Raw genomic sequence first — 15,115 nt, forward strand, 5'->3', positions numbered from 1 at the left:
AAATCAGCAAAGATAAGTGTCTGGTTTTTGTTTCTGCAGCACACCTGCTGTGTGCTTTACAGATCAGTGCTATTCATTGTTTTTTCTTGTCCAGCTTAGACTGTGTCAGGATTTTTCCAGTCAAGTTGGATTCTCAGGAGATGCAGATATACGTTCCATGTCTTTAGTTAGATGGTGGAATTTTTGTATTATCTGCTGTGGATATTTTCAGGGTTTTAATACTGACCGCTTAGCATTCTGTCCTATCCTTTTCTATTTAGCTAGAGTGGCCTCTTTTGCTAAACCCTGTTTTCTGCCTGCGTGTCTTTCCTCTAATACTCACAGTCAATATTTGTGGGGGGCTGCCTATCCTTTGGGGTTCTGCTCTGAGGCAAGATAGGATTCCCATTTCCATCTATAGGGGTATTTAGTCCTCCGGCTGTGTCGAGGTGTCTAGGATTGTTAGGTACACCCCACGGCTACTTCTAGTTGCGGTGTCAGTTTAGGGTTTGCGGTCATTATAGGTTCCACCTACTCCTGAGAAAGTCTCATGCGGCTCCAAGGTCACCGGATCATAACAGGACAGGCAACAAGCAGTAGAGACTGGTTAGGGCTAAAGAACAAAAGGAATGGACATTAGACCAGTGGAAATCTGTGCTTTGGTATGATGAGTCCTAATTTGAGATTTTCGTTTCCAACCACCGTGTCTTTGTGCGACGCAGAAAAGGTGAACGGATGGACTCTGCATGCCTGATTCCCACCATGAAGCATGGAGGAGGAGGTGTGATGGTGTGTTGGTGCTTTGCTGGTGACACTGTTGGGGATTTATTCAAAATTGAAGGCATACTGGACCAGTATGGCTACCAAAGCATCTTGCAGCGGCATGCTATTCCATCCGGTTTGCATTTAGTTGGACCATCATTTATTTTTCAACAGGACAATGACCCCAAACACACCTCCACGCTGTGTAAGGACCATTTGACCAAGTAGGAGAGTGATGGGGTGCTACGCAAGATGACCTGGCCTCCAGTCACCAGACCTGAACCCAATCGAGATGGTTTGGGGTGAGCTCGACCGCAGAGTGAAGGCAAAAGGGCCAACAAGTGCTAAGCATCTCTGGGAACTCCTTCAAGATTGTTGGAAGACTATTCCTGGTGACTACGTCTTGAAGCTCATCAAGAGAATGCCAAGAGTGTGCAAAGCAGTCATCAAAGCTGACTTTGAAGAAGCTAGAATATAAGACATAATTTCAGTTGTTTCACACTTTTTTTGTTAAGTATAAAATTCCACATGTGTTAATTCAGTTTTGATGCCTTCAGTGTGAATGTACAGTTTTCATAGTCATGAAAATACAGAAAAATCTTTAAATGAGAAGGTGTGTCCAAACTTTTGGTCTGTACAGTATGTTTGACTTTTTTATTGTTTTATTTTGAATGGGGCGAAAGGGGGGTGAAACTTTTATATTTTGTTTATTTTTTTCATAATTTTCAAAACTTTTTTTTTCTCTTTTGCCATGCTTCAATAGCCTCCGAGCTCCTATGTAGTAGAATTGCTGCATTGCTATGAGCGCCGACCACAAGGTGACGCTCACAGCAATCCGGCATCAACAATTATAGAGGTTTTCAGGAGACCTCTGGTTATGCCAACACACCTCTGACCCTTGATCACGTGACTGGGGTCAGCGGTGCGTGCATTTCCGGCCCGATGGCCGGAAGCGCTTGTTAAATGGGGCATTTAACTAGTTAATAGCAGCGGGTTGATGTACAAAACAGCTGACATGTCCCGGCTTTGATGCGGGCTCACCGCGGGAGCCCGCATCAAAGCAATGAATCTGCCATCGAACATACCGTATATACTCGAGTATAAGCCGACCCGAGTATAAGCCGACCCCCCTAATTTTGCCACAAAAAACTGGGAAAACTTATTGACTCGAGTATAAGCCTAGGGTGGAAAATGCAGCAGCTACCGGTGAATTTCAAAAATAAAAATAGATGCTCCATACCGTTCATTATTGCCCCATAGCTGTACCATAGAAAGCTGTGCCATATAGTGCTCTGCACCGTTCATTATGGCCCCATAGCTGTGCCATATAGTGCTCTGCACCATTATTGCCCCATAGCTGTGCCATACAGTGCTCTGCACCATTATTGCCCCATAGCTGTGCCATATAGTGCTCTGCACCGTCCATTATTGCCCCATAGCTGTGCCATACAGTGCTCTGCACCATTATTGCCCCATAGCTGTGCCATATAGTGCTCTGCACCGTCCATTATTGCCCCATAGCTGTGCCATACAGTGCTCTGCACCATTATTGCCCCATAGCTGTGCCATACAGTGCTCTGCACCATTATTGCCCCATAGCTGTGCCATATAGTGCTCTGCACCATTATTGCCCCATAGCTGTGCCATATAGTGCTCTGCACCATTATTGCCCCATAGCTGTGCCATACAGTGCTCTGCACCATTATTGCCCCATAGCTGTGCCATATAGTGCTCTGCACCGTCCATTATTGCCCCATAGCTGTGCCATACAGTGCTCTGCACCATTATTGCCCCATAGCTGTGCCATATAGTGCTCTGCACCATTATTGCCCCATAGCTGTGCCATATAGTGCTCTGCACCGTCCATTATTGCCCCATAGCTGTGCCATATAGTGCTCTGCACCATTATTGCCCCATAGCTGTGCCATATAGTGCTCTGCACCGTCCATTATTGCCCCATAGCTGTGCCATACAGTGCTCTGCACCATTATTGCCCCATAGCTGTGCCATACAGTGCTCTGCACCATTATTGCCCCATAGCTGTGCCATATAGTGCTCTGCACCATTATTGCCCCATAGCTGTGCCATATAGTGCTCTGCACCGTCCATTATTGCCCCATAGCTGTGCTGCTGCAATAAAAATAATAAAACACATACTCACCTCTCTTGCTTGCAGCTCCTCGGCGCCATCTTTCCTGCGTCTCTCCGCACTGACTGATCAGGCAGAGGGCGGCGCGCACACTATCTGCGTCATCGCGCCCTCTGACCTGCACAGTCAGTGCGGAGAGAGAGAGACGCCGGGAAGATGGAGACAGCGCCCGGCGGGTGGAACGCAGACAGGTGAATATGCGATACTTACCTGCTCCCGGCGTCCCGCTCCTTCCCCCGGACAGCTGGTCTTCGGTGCCGCAGCCTCTTCCTCTGTCAGCGGTCACCGGCACCGCTGATTAGAGAAATGAATTATGCGGCTCCGCCCCTATGGGAGGTGGAGCAGCCTATTCATTTCTCTAATGAGCGGTCCCACGTGACCGCTGAACAGGGGAAGAGCTGCGGCACCCGGAGACCGTGGGACGGGCAGGGGGAGCGACAGGAGCGGCGGGACTAGGTAAGTATGCCTCGGGCGCCCTCTCCCCCTCACCCGCCGACCGTGACTCGAGTATAAGCCGAGGGGGCACTTTCAGCCCAAAAATTTGGGCTGAAAATCTCGGCTTATACTCGAGTATATACGGTAATATTCCATCCGATGGCAGAAAGGAGTTAAACAGACAAGCCTTGGGTAACTTGGCTCCTGGGACTAAATCAATGGTGCAATCAAAAGGTCTATGTGGTGGTAACGCCTCAGCCTCACTTTCGGAAAACTCAGCCTCAAAGTCCTTCAGGTACTCCGGAATACTCCCAGACCGACAGACACTGACACAGATTTTACAGGAGTGACAAGAGCTGCCAAGTTACAACACAGACCGTTAGCCTTACATCCCCATTGAATGATCTCCCCCTTAACCCAATGAATGATAGGATAGGATTGTGGCGTTGAAGCCAAGGCATCCCCAGTACCAGACCTGCAGGCAAATTATTCAGAACAAAACAACTTTTTCCACATGAGTGGGACTTTCAGCGAAAAAACTTCAGACATAAAACAAATTCCATCCTGGGTGAGAGGAGAGGAGTCATTCACCACGATTTTAACAGGATCTTTAAGCCTGACTGTCCCTATCTTATTAAGAGTCACCACCTGGGCATCGATCAGGTTAATAGAACCACAGTCAACAAAGGCGGTGGTCACAATGGGACCGCCAGCAAGTTCCAACTCCACCTGGAGAAGAATTTTAGGAAGTGAGGAAAAATGTACCTAATAGTCTGGTCAACCTCCTCGATTGTTAGACTTAGGCGTTTACCGACGGCTTAGCTGAAGAAAGACAAGAAGGACAGTCTTTTTCAATGCATGTAGAAAAGCCGCGGAGACACCATCACGTGTTTCTCAACGCAAGCAATGAATAGCCAGATCTTTCACCGGGAAGGAACAACCACGGGAAGGGCAGCATCCAATAAAGGAAAACCACCTATGCCAAAACATGGTATCCATCCACAGACAGCTGTTTCGGGGTATTTGCCCCTCTTCATTGTGGAGTAGGAAACTGGCTATTAGGAGCAGTGCCTAGTTAAAAGGCTATAAACATAAGGGTGAATGACCTCGGGGAGATCAAAACATCCAACACCGCGGAGACACCATCAAGTGTTTCTCAACGCAGTGATCCAAAACACTGCCCCCATCCCTAAAGGGAAATATGCAAATGCATGTAGAAAAGCCGCGGAGACACCATCACATGTTTCTCAACGCAAGCAATGAATAGCCAGGTCTTTCACCGGGACGGAACAACCACAAGAAGGGCATCATCCAATAAAGGAAAACCACCTATGCCAAAACATGGTATCCATCCACAGATACTACTTTTTTCCATCTATACCCTTGGCCTAGGACAACTCATAAAGTCCCATGGCTTCCAGTACCACCTGTATGCGGACGACACTCAGATCTACCTCTCTGGCTCAGATGTCGCATCTCTTCTGTCCAGAATCCCGAAGTGTCTGTCAGCCATATCCTCCTTCTTCACCTCTCGCTTCCTAAAACTCAATGTAGACAAAACCGAACTCATCATCTTTCCCCCACCTCACGTATCCCCCCTACCTGACCTATCTATTATGGTAAACGGCATCACGCTCTCTCCCGCACCTGAAATCCGCTGCCTCGGGGTAACTCGACTCTGCCCTGTCCTTCAAACCGCACGTCCAAACTCTTGCCACCTCCTGTCACCTTCAACTCAAAAATATTGCCAGAATCCGTCCCTTCCTCAGCCCACAATCTACCAAAACTCTTGTGCATGCCCTCATCATCTCCCGCCTCGACTACTGCAACACCCTCCTCTGTGGCCTCCCCGCTAACTTTCTTGCACCACTCCAGTCTGTCCTCAACTCTGCTGCCCGGCTAATCCACCTCTCTCCTCGCTACTCCCCTGTTTCTCCCCTCTGCAAATTTCTCCACTGGCTCCCAATTCCCCAACGAATCCAGTTCAAACTACTAACACTGATCTACAAAGCCATCCACAACCTGTCCCCTCCCTATATCTCTGAACTAATCTCCCAATATCTTCCCTCACGTAATCTCTGATCCTCCCAAGACCTCCTACTCTCCTCCACACTTATTCGTACCTCACACAACCGCCTCCAAGATTTCTCCCGAATATCCCCCATCCTCTGGAATTCCATGCCTCAACACGTCCGACTATCCACCACCCTCGGATCCTTCAGACGGAACCTGAAAACCCATCTCTTCAAGAAAGCCTACAGCCTGCAATAACCATTCTGCCGCCTTGCCATCACCAGAGCTGCCGCCTCACCATCGCCAGAGCCAGTGCATCGCCATCGCCTCGCCCCCTACCTTCTGTCTCTTCCCCACTATCCCATAGAATGTAAGTCCGCAAGGACAGGGTCCTCTCCCCTCTGTACCAGTCTGTCACTGTAAACGTGTTTACTGTAAACTATATCTGTAACTCTGTATGTAACCCCTTTCTCATGTACAGCACCATGGAACTAATGGTGCTATATAAATAAATAATAATAATAATAATTTCCCTTTAGGGATGGGGGCAGTGTTCTGGATCACTGCGTTGAGAAACACGTGATGGTGTCTCCGCGGTGTTGGATGTTTTGATCTCCCGAGGTCATTCACCCTTATGTTTATAGTCTTTTTTTCAATGTCCAGAGGCTCCACAGTAAAAACACGGTTGTCTGTATGACGTCTGTGTTTTTCCTTCAACGAGATGGCTCCTACCTCCATGGGCTCAGGGTCTGACGCAGAATCACTCAGATTGGGGTATAAATATCCCTCCCAGATCCAAAAGGAGGTACCATCATTTCTGTCCAGGCGTATTTCATGAGCTTTATTTTTTTTTTTAAATTCAGTGGAAGCATGGTTGAAAAGCAATGTCTGACTTTCATTTGTTCATAGATTTTTATTTATTATTACTTTTGTCAGAGTCAAGTTATTTCTTTGACCATTGTGGGATTTTCTGTTATTAAACGAGGGGTACCAACCAGGGCTGTGGAGTCGGAGTCGGTAGAAATGTCGGAGTTAGTTTTGGTTGGAGTCTGAATCGGTAGAAATGTACCGACTCCGACCCCAGCTTTGCAAAAAATGTATTAATATTTCATAATTGAACTTTCATATGAATTTTATAAATGTTACTCAAATATATATGTTCTATCAAACTATGAACAACAGTGATAAGCAGTTCTGCTGGAGTTAGAGACATTTCTTACTTCTTGTGTGTCACTGTTCTCCACTGCCCTTATCTAATCTTACAGCAGAAGTAAAGAGGAATGCGGCAACACTCACCGGATCTGTGATGAAGACTTTTCCTTTTATTAAAGCAAACGTGAACACATCTTCACGGCACGGGGGAGACAAAAGCTTTAATAAAAGGAAAAGTCTTCATCACAGATCCGGTGAGTGTTGCCGCATTCCTCTTTACTTCTGCTGCAAGGTTTTTTCTTCATTCTGGATGCGAGCACCTCCCGAGAGTGTCGGGGTTAAATATCTATTCCTGAATCTACACCAGATCTCGCTGTGGGGCTGTGCTGCCATCTTTTTCTTTGGCTGTCATGGACGCCTTATCTAATCTTATACTTGGTTAACCTCATGGTGCCCCAACCCCCCTACTTACTATGTATGAAACTGAAAGTGAAAATGTGTTGCAAATTCTTAGTAGTAAAGCTCCTCCTCTAGACTAGATGTTTACTAGGTGTGCGTCTTCCAAGCATCTCACAGCTGCTACTCAGAAGAGGAAGACTGTAAGAAGTATTATCCTTTCAACAAACTTTGCATCAGTTAACTGTGAGTACATGAGGAATAACAGTATTACTGACCACTATATCAGTTGTACGACCTGGCAATAATTTTGTACAATTGTTTTTAGGAAAAACAATTGTCATTTGGATTGTGAATGCAGAATTAAAAACCCGAGAATGTCAAAGAAGCGTCACATTAAATCAGCTGTATTTCAACATTTCACCATCACTCAAGATAGAAAACATTATGTCTGTCAGTGTATGACAAATGATCCAGACGAAAACAAATGCTGTGAAGCCAAGATCAGTGCATATTCAGGCAAAGATAAAAATGCTCCTACCAGAGCTTCTAATCTAAAGAGACATTTACAGCGCTTTCATCCAGAAGTACTGAAAGCAGTGGATGAGAAAGACTGAATCCAAACCAATGAACCAGTGCCCAGCTCTTCCAGCCAAACAAAGGAGCAGAGAACTTTGCAGCCATCAGTTGCAAGATATTTTGTCAGTGACAAAGTTACTGTGACAATGACAGTAGATACATTTAAAAAACAGATCATAGAGCTTGTTGTAAAGGATAGTGTGCCTATTTCATTATTTTCACGACCAGCTTTTATGTGTCTGAATGGGGAAATGGCCCGCAACTTGGTGTTTCTCTGGAGAGAGAGTATTAGAAAATTAGTAATCGAAGAAGCTTTTAAACAAAAGGAAGAACTTAAAAAAACTCTCAAGGGACGCTTTCTCTTTCTTAAAATGGATGCCTGCACACGTCACAGAGTGAACTATTTTGCCATCAATGTCCGATTTGTTTGTAACAAAAATGAAATAGTTACCAAGACATTGGCAGTAAAAGACACCAAAGCTCATCACAGCAGTGAGTTTCTCCAGGTCTTGGGGGAAAAGGTTCTGCAAGACTATGAACTTAAAAAAAAGCAAGTTATTTCTGTCGTAACTGACAATGCTTCAAATATGATAAGTACTATTAAGCTAATGAATGAGAGTAATGATGGTGACCAGCAGCTAGAAGAACATTCTGGGTCCACAGACACAGAAATGTTTGAAATAGAGGAACACAGTATTGTAACTGAGGAGCAAACTGAAGTTGCTTCAGATGAACAGCAACATGATTGTTTAGATGATCTTGTTGAAACTGTGTCAATACGTTCCTTCATTCATCACATGCGCTGTGTTGTGCATACGCTACAGCTGGCTATAAGAGACAGTCTGCAAGAAGGACATGCTGCTGCACTGATTGGCAAGGTGAGAAAATTGGCTACTGTTGCCAGAACCCCTAAAGTTGACTCAATTTTGAAGAGACGTGCTGGAAAAGGGGCAATTATTGATCAAGCCACACAATGGGGCAGTACTTAATTAATGATTCAGCGCTTGGTTGAACTGAAAATCTTTCTTGTAGACATGGCTAACCCTCAACTGACGCTAAATGAAAGTCAGTGGAATCAGGTGACAGAGCTGGAAAAATTGCTAGAGCACCCATGACTAAAAAATTACAAGCAGAGGACTTAACTCCAGGTATTTTCTTAAAGGAGTGGAAGAACCTGATGTTTCGCCTGTCCCAAAGAGGAGGGTTAATTGCAAGTGGCATTGCTACATCAATGAAACGGAGAGAGGAGCTACTATTACAAAATAACATTCTTTTGGCAGCTGTTTATGTAGACCCAATGCCTCGGATTCTTCTAGATGATCAACAGCAAACTAAAGGAAAACAAGCTCTGTTTGAAATAGCAGTAAGGATGAAAGGGTTGCAGAACAGTCAGGAGGAACAAGAAGAATTTGGTCATCCTGCCACATCTTCACCCTCATCAACTGATGAAGAATTTAATTTCGAAAAATATTTGGATCACAACGACCGTGCAAAGCGTTCCCGCATAGAAGAAGAGTCATCCCCATCAAAGAACACAGCCAGTACATTTCAGCAGAATTTTTCATGTGCACTAAAAGAAATTGAGAAATTTGACCGTTCATCAAAAATAACAGTGCAACAAGCGATTCCTCTGTATCCTGACATTGTCAGAGATATTGCCCGAGTGGTTACTGCTTTGCCACCAACCCAAGTTAGTGTAGAGAGGTCGTTCTCTGCTCTCAAAATAATTAGACCAGATTTGAGAGCATCCATGAAGGAGGATCTGACAGGCAATACTTTTTCCGAGGACAAATTTATAGATTTCTTCTTATTAACTGCATAACAGTGTTTATTGCATATTTACTGTTGTGAACTCTGTTTTCAGGCTCCCTCTTGTGGTCACAGGTGGTATTGTGTGACTTTTGTTTTGGGCTCCCCCTGGTGGCTTTGTTTGTTATCCTGCGGGTCTATGGCTGATCAGCTGCCTCGTTATTCACTTGGGAGTTTCCTATTTAGCTCTGTTCCACTTCCACTTGTTGCCGGCTGTCAATGTACTCAGTGCTATTCTGATTACTCCTGATTATCTTCGGTTTCAGTCTCTTCAGGAGAAGCTAAGTTCTGTTTAATTATTTTTTGCTCATCAGTCTGCAATATGATTTCTGTGTATGATGAGTTTAGTCCAGCTTGCTAATATGTGATTTCTTCTGCTGGTTTGCTCTGGGGTACAGAGTTGCTTCCCCCGCACCATTAGTTGGTGCGGGGGCTCGAGCGATCTCTGCGTGGATATTTTGAATAGGGTTTTTTAATTGACCGCACAGTTCCCTTTCTATTTTCTGCTTTCTAGTGTTAGCGGGCCTCATTTGCTAAATCTAATTTCATCTCTGCGTTTGTGCTTTCCCCTTAACTCACCGTTAATATTTGTGGGGGGCTATTCTATATCTTTGGGGTCATTTCACTGAGGCAAGTGAGGACTTTCGTTCCCTCTAGGAATAGTCAGTTTCTCAGGCCGTGAAGAGACGTCTAGGATTTTCAGGTAACGTTCCACGGCTGCCTATAGTTGTTTGCGGATAGGATCAGGTTGCGGTCAATTCAGTTACCACTTCCCCAGAGTTTGTAGTCGGTTTAGTTACTTAGCTAGTCCTACTTGCGATCCTTGCCACTAGGATCATAACAATTTACTTACAAGAGTTTAGAAAAGTTTATAAAAGTTATTTCCTGTTTCTAATTGCATTCTAATAAATATAGTTTTTGCTCTAAGTGGTCTGATTACTTATACGATGGTGAGAAACTGAATAAGCACGATGTTAATATTTTACAACAGTAAATTTATTGTTACGAATTGGCCATTTATGAAGGAGTCGGAGCCGGAGTTGGAGTTGGAGTCGGAGCCGGAGTCGGAACCTGATAAAATCCAGGAGTCGGAGTAGCAACTGTGGCTTACTGACTCCACAGCCCTGGTACCAACAATTTTGACCAAGTGTTTAGGAGGATTGAATATTTTGACTCCATGGCCACTTTCCAGAAATTAATACGCAGTGGATGTTGGAGAGTGAAAATTACACATTTGCCATTTTATTACCTAACAAATAGTGCCCAGATTGGGCTCCAGGAGACACACACTGCAAATTTAGTGGATTATTCTCACTAAAATATTGCTAAATACAGGGATCCTAAATGTTATTTGAGCACACTGCAAGACTCAGAGGTGAGAGCGGATTTTGCTGGATTGGTTTATAGAACCTCTGTTACTATTCAACAGCCTTTGAGCCACTAATATTGTGGGAACCTCTGTTTTTGTTGTGAGATGTTAATTGGTATTATTTTCACGTACATTACTTTCATTGTTTTCTTTTTATTCGATATTTGGGAGGCAGAATGAACAAAGAGTTGAACAGCACACACTACTGGTTCATCCAGCAAGGTTTTCTATTATACTGTGAACTGTCATTGTCTTGGTAAATAATTAAAGTTTTTTACATAGCTTTCCATTTTTATGGACAGTTTAAGTAGAAATGTTCAAAAATATAAAACTCAAGGATATTTTATTAAAAAATAATTGTTTTTTATCTTAGCAGATGACTGTACCAGGAGATCAAAGGGACATCTAACATCTTCAATTTTTAAATCTGATGATCCTGAGATCCTACAAGATACAAATGAAGTGAATGCTATTATTGCAGATATACCATCATCCCTTCACGGCAAAGATCTATCATCTGATCCTATGAAACAGGTCCTGTCTTCTGATTCATTACCGACTACTAAGGAAAATCAAAGTCACAAAATAAGCATTCAAAAACAAACTGCTCTGAAAGCAAAGAAGACTTTTTCCTGTTTAGAATGTGGGAAATGTTTTAACAATAATTCAGATTGTGTTAAGCACCAGAGAATCCACACAGGGGAAAAGCCTTTTTCATGTTCAGAATGTGAGAAATGTTTTAACCGGAAAACACATCTTGTTAGTCACCAGAGAATTCACACAGGGGAGAAGCCTTTTTCATGTTCAGAATGTGGGAAATGTTTTGCACATAAAGTACATTTTGTTACTCACCAGAGAATTCACACAGGAGTGAAACCTTTTTCCTGTTCAGAATGTGGGAAATGTTTTAAACAGAGACTGCATCTTGATAGCCACCAGAGAACCCACACAGGGGAGAAGCCTTTTTCATGTTCAGAATGTGGGAAATGTTTTACACAGAAATCAGGTTGTGATTCTCACCGGAGAACGCACACAGGAGAGAAGCCTTTTTCATGTTCAGAATGTGGGAAATGTTTTTCACATAAATCAGGTTGTAATTCTCACCAGAGAACTCACACAGGGGAGAAGCCTTTTTCATGTTCAGAATGTGGAAAATGTTTTAATCGGAAAATGCATCTTGTTAGACATCAGCACAGTCACACAGGGGAGAAGCCTTTTTCCTGTTCAGAATGTGAGAAATGTTTTAACCGGAAAGAGCTTCTTGTTAAACATCAGAGCAGTCACACAGGGGAGAAGCCTTTTTCAGTTTCTTAATGTGGGAAATATTTAACTTGAAAATCAGCTGTTAATAAACATCAGAGATGTCACATAGGGAAGAAGCCTTTTTTATGTTCATAATGTTGGAATAGTTTTAAGCAAAATTGGATCTTCTTAAAGGGGTTGTCTCTTGTCATTCCTCATGTTTGCTGACAAAAGGATGAAACTAAACTTTATTAATTCCAAATATAAAACTATACCCATAGTTCACCCCCTGAAGGTTAGTCAGAAGGTGATTAATAGAAAAAACATGTAACCCACTTTTCAGTATATAGGGTGAGGTGACGTATACACACTCACTCTCCAAGCCTCTTATATCTACGGGTTTCATCGGCCTCACCAAAGACGACTGATCAGGAAACCTTTTTTTATATTACCCTATATTCAAGCGAGACTAGACAAAAAATAATTGAAATCATGTTTCATGTTATCCGAAACAGTCAGAAAACTAGCCACATATAGGCAGATCCCAGACTTAAAACTATATACCGTATATACTCGTATATAAGCCGAGATTTTCAGCACATTTTTTGTGTGCTGATAATACCCCCCTCGGCTTATACACAAGTTATTGTCCAGAAATCCGGCGAGGAAGGGGAGCAGCGGCAGGAGACAGCGGCTGGGACATCATACTCACCCTCCTTGAGCCGTCACTGCTTCTCCATCCCTGCATTTCCGTCCGATGCCGGCAGTTCTTCCTGTGATGAGCAGTCACGTGATACCACTCATTCATGTAATGAATATTCGCGCATCCCCGCTCCCATAGGCGTGAAGCGCATATTCATTACCTTACTGAGCGGTACCATGTGACCGCTCAGCACAAGAAGAGCTGCTGGCGCCAGGACTGAGATGCAGCGACTGCACAAGGAGGGGGAGTAGGACGGGGGGAGGGTGAGCCATGCATACAACATTGGGACAGGGGGTGAGCCAAGCATACAATGACAGGATGGAGGAGTGAGCTATGCATACAATGGGACAGTGGGTGAGCCATGCATGCAACAACCAGACAGGGGGTGAGCCATGCATACAGCGACGGGACCAGGGGAGCCATGCATACAACAGGGGGAGCCACACATACAAGGACAGGATTGGGGGAGCTACATATAGCAGGACAGAAGGAACCACACATGCCAGGACAGGGATTAGGGGACAATGCATACCCGACTTATACTTGAGTCAGTAAGCTTACCCTGTTTTCCGTGGCAAAATTAGGTGCCTCGGCTTATACTTGGGTCAGCTTATACTTGAGCATATACGGTACTTCGTGGCCTGATATGCGTGGCTCCCCCCATCCCGTCGTTGTATGCATGGCTCCCCCATCCTGTCGTATGCATGGCTGTCCTGGTCCCATCGTTGTATGCATGGCTCCCCTTGCCCCTTTGTATGCATTGCTCCCCTGTTTCCGTTGTTGTATGTATGGATCCCCCTGTCCCATCATTGTATGCATGGCTTCCTCCAACACATCGTATGCACGGCTCCCCTGGTCCCATTGTTGTATGCATGGCCCCCCAGTCCCGTCAATGAATGCATGGCTCCCCCGCTCTCGTCGTTGTATGCATGGCTCCCCCGGTCCTGTCGTTGTATGCATGGCTCCCTCAGTCCCGTTGTTGTATCCATGGATCTCCCCATCCCATCATTGTATGCATGGCTCCCCCGGTACTGTCATTGTATGCATGGGCTCCCCCGGTCCTATGTTGCATGTATGGCTCCCCCATCCCATCATTGTATGCATGGCTCCCACCCATCCAGGTATGCATGCTTCCTATTACAATAAAAAAAATCCTACTCGCCCTCCTCCAGCGTGCCCTCGCAGGCGCATCATCTCTTTCTGGCTTCCAGCAGCTATTCCTGTGCTGACCAATCACGCAGCACCGCTCATTAAGGTATTGAATATGCGCTCCACGCCTATGGGAGTGGAGACATGTGCATATTCATCACCTTAATGAGCGGTGCCACGTGATCGCTCAGCACAGGAAGAGCTGCCGGCGCCGGGACCAATGGAGAGGCAGCGACCGCATGTAGGAGGGTGAGTATGATGTCTTCTGGAAGCCGGCGACTGCAGCTGTCACTGTGCGCTATAAGAGAAATGAATATTCATTTATCGTTAGCAGCGGCACAGTTACAGCCACTGCCACCGACTCCTGCCGCTGCTCCGCCGCTCCCCTCCCCAGGAGGCTTTCTTGGCAATGACTCGTGTATAAGCCATGGGGGGGGGGGCATTTTCAGAACAAAAAAATGTGCTGAAAATCTCAGCTTACACATAAGTATATGTGGTAAATAGTTTGAAGTCCGGGGTCTGCCAATATGTGGATAGTTTTCTGTTTCGGATAACATGATACATGATTTTAGGGTTTTCTTCATCTAGTCTCACTTGAATGTAGGTCAATATTAAATAGTCTCTTGATAAGTCGCCTTTAGTGAGGACGATGAACCTCGTAGAAATGGGAGGCTTGGAGAGTGAGTGTGTATACGTCGCCTCACCCTACAGCTCTGGAAAAAATTAAGAAACCACTGCACAATATCCTTCAGTTTAGGGAAAACAGTCAGTGCACTACTTTATATATATATACTCTACTTTATATATATACTCTATTGTCATATACAAATTGGAGTAGATAGAAATCACAGATCCCACAGCAATAGCTGTAATTGGGCCCCAACCTTAAGAGAAAAAAATAAAATAAAAAATATATTTGTATAGTATATTGTATAGTGTATATACTGAGACATGGGGTATATGTTTTTTTCTATTAGTCACCTTGTGACTAACCCTTAGGGACGGAATTATGGGTATAGCTTTACATTTGGAATTAATGAAGTTTAGATTTATCCTTTTGTCAGTGAATCTTCTAATCAAAGGAGATATATATATATATATTTCTCTGTGGCTTGAGAAAGGCTCAGTGTGAGCCGAGACGTCGCACAGAGATGTGGGTTTGAATAAACTACACACTTTTTCACCCTGGAAAGGATTTGGAGTGCTGCCTTTTTTCTATTTTGGTATACATTTTGGGTAGATGAGTGGACCATACTATCCAGGAGGCCAGGCACCCATCGGTGAGCATTGTGCTGTTCCAGTTTTTCTGTATATATATATACAGTGGGGCAAAAAAGTATTTAGTCAGTCAGCAATAGTGCAAGTTCCACCACTTAAA

General features: G+C 44.4%; 1 protein-coding gene across 1 annotated transcript in view; it reads left to right on the plus strand.

Moving 5' to 3' along the window:
* Window positions 1-12,106, plus strand: part of LOC143766384 (uncharacterized) — a 109,769-nt gene extending 97,663 nt beyond the window's left edge. The window contains exon 11 of the mRNA XM_077254033.1: window positions 11,020-12,106. Within this exon, the coding sequence (XP_077110148.1) occupies window positions 11,020-11,957 (938 nt within the window). The 3' untranslated portion in view covers window positions 11,958-12,106. The remainder of the gene's footprint in view (window positions 1-11,019) is intronic.
* Window positions 12,107-15,115: the final 3,009 nt, after the last annotated feature.

Source organism: Ranitomeya variabilis, chromosome 4 (genome assembly GCF_051348905.1).
Source record: "Ranitomeya variabilis isolate aRanVar5 chromosome 4, aRanVar5.hap1, whole genome shotgun sequence".
Classification (NCBI taxonomy): Eukaryota; Metazoa; Chordata; class Amphibia; order Anura; family Dendrobatidae; genus Ranitomeya; species Ranitomeya variabilis.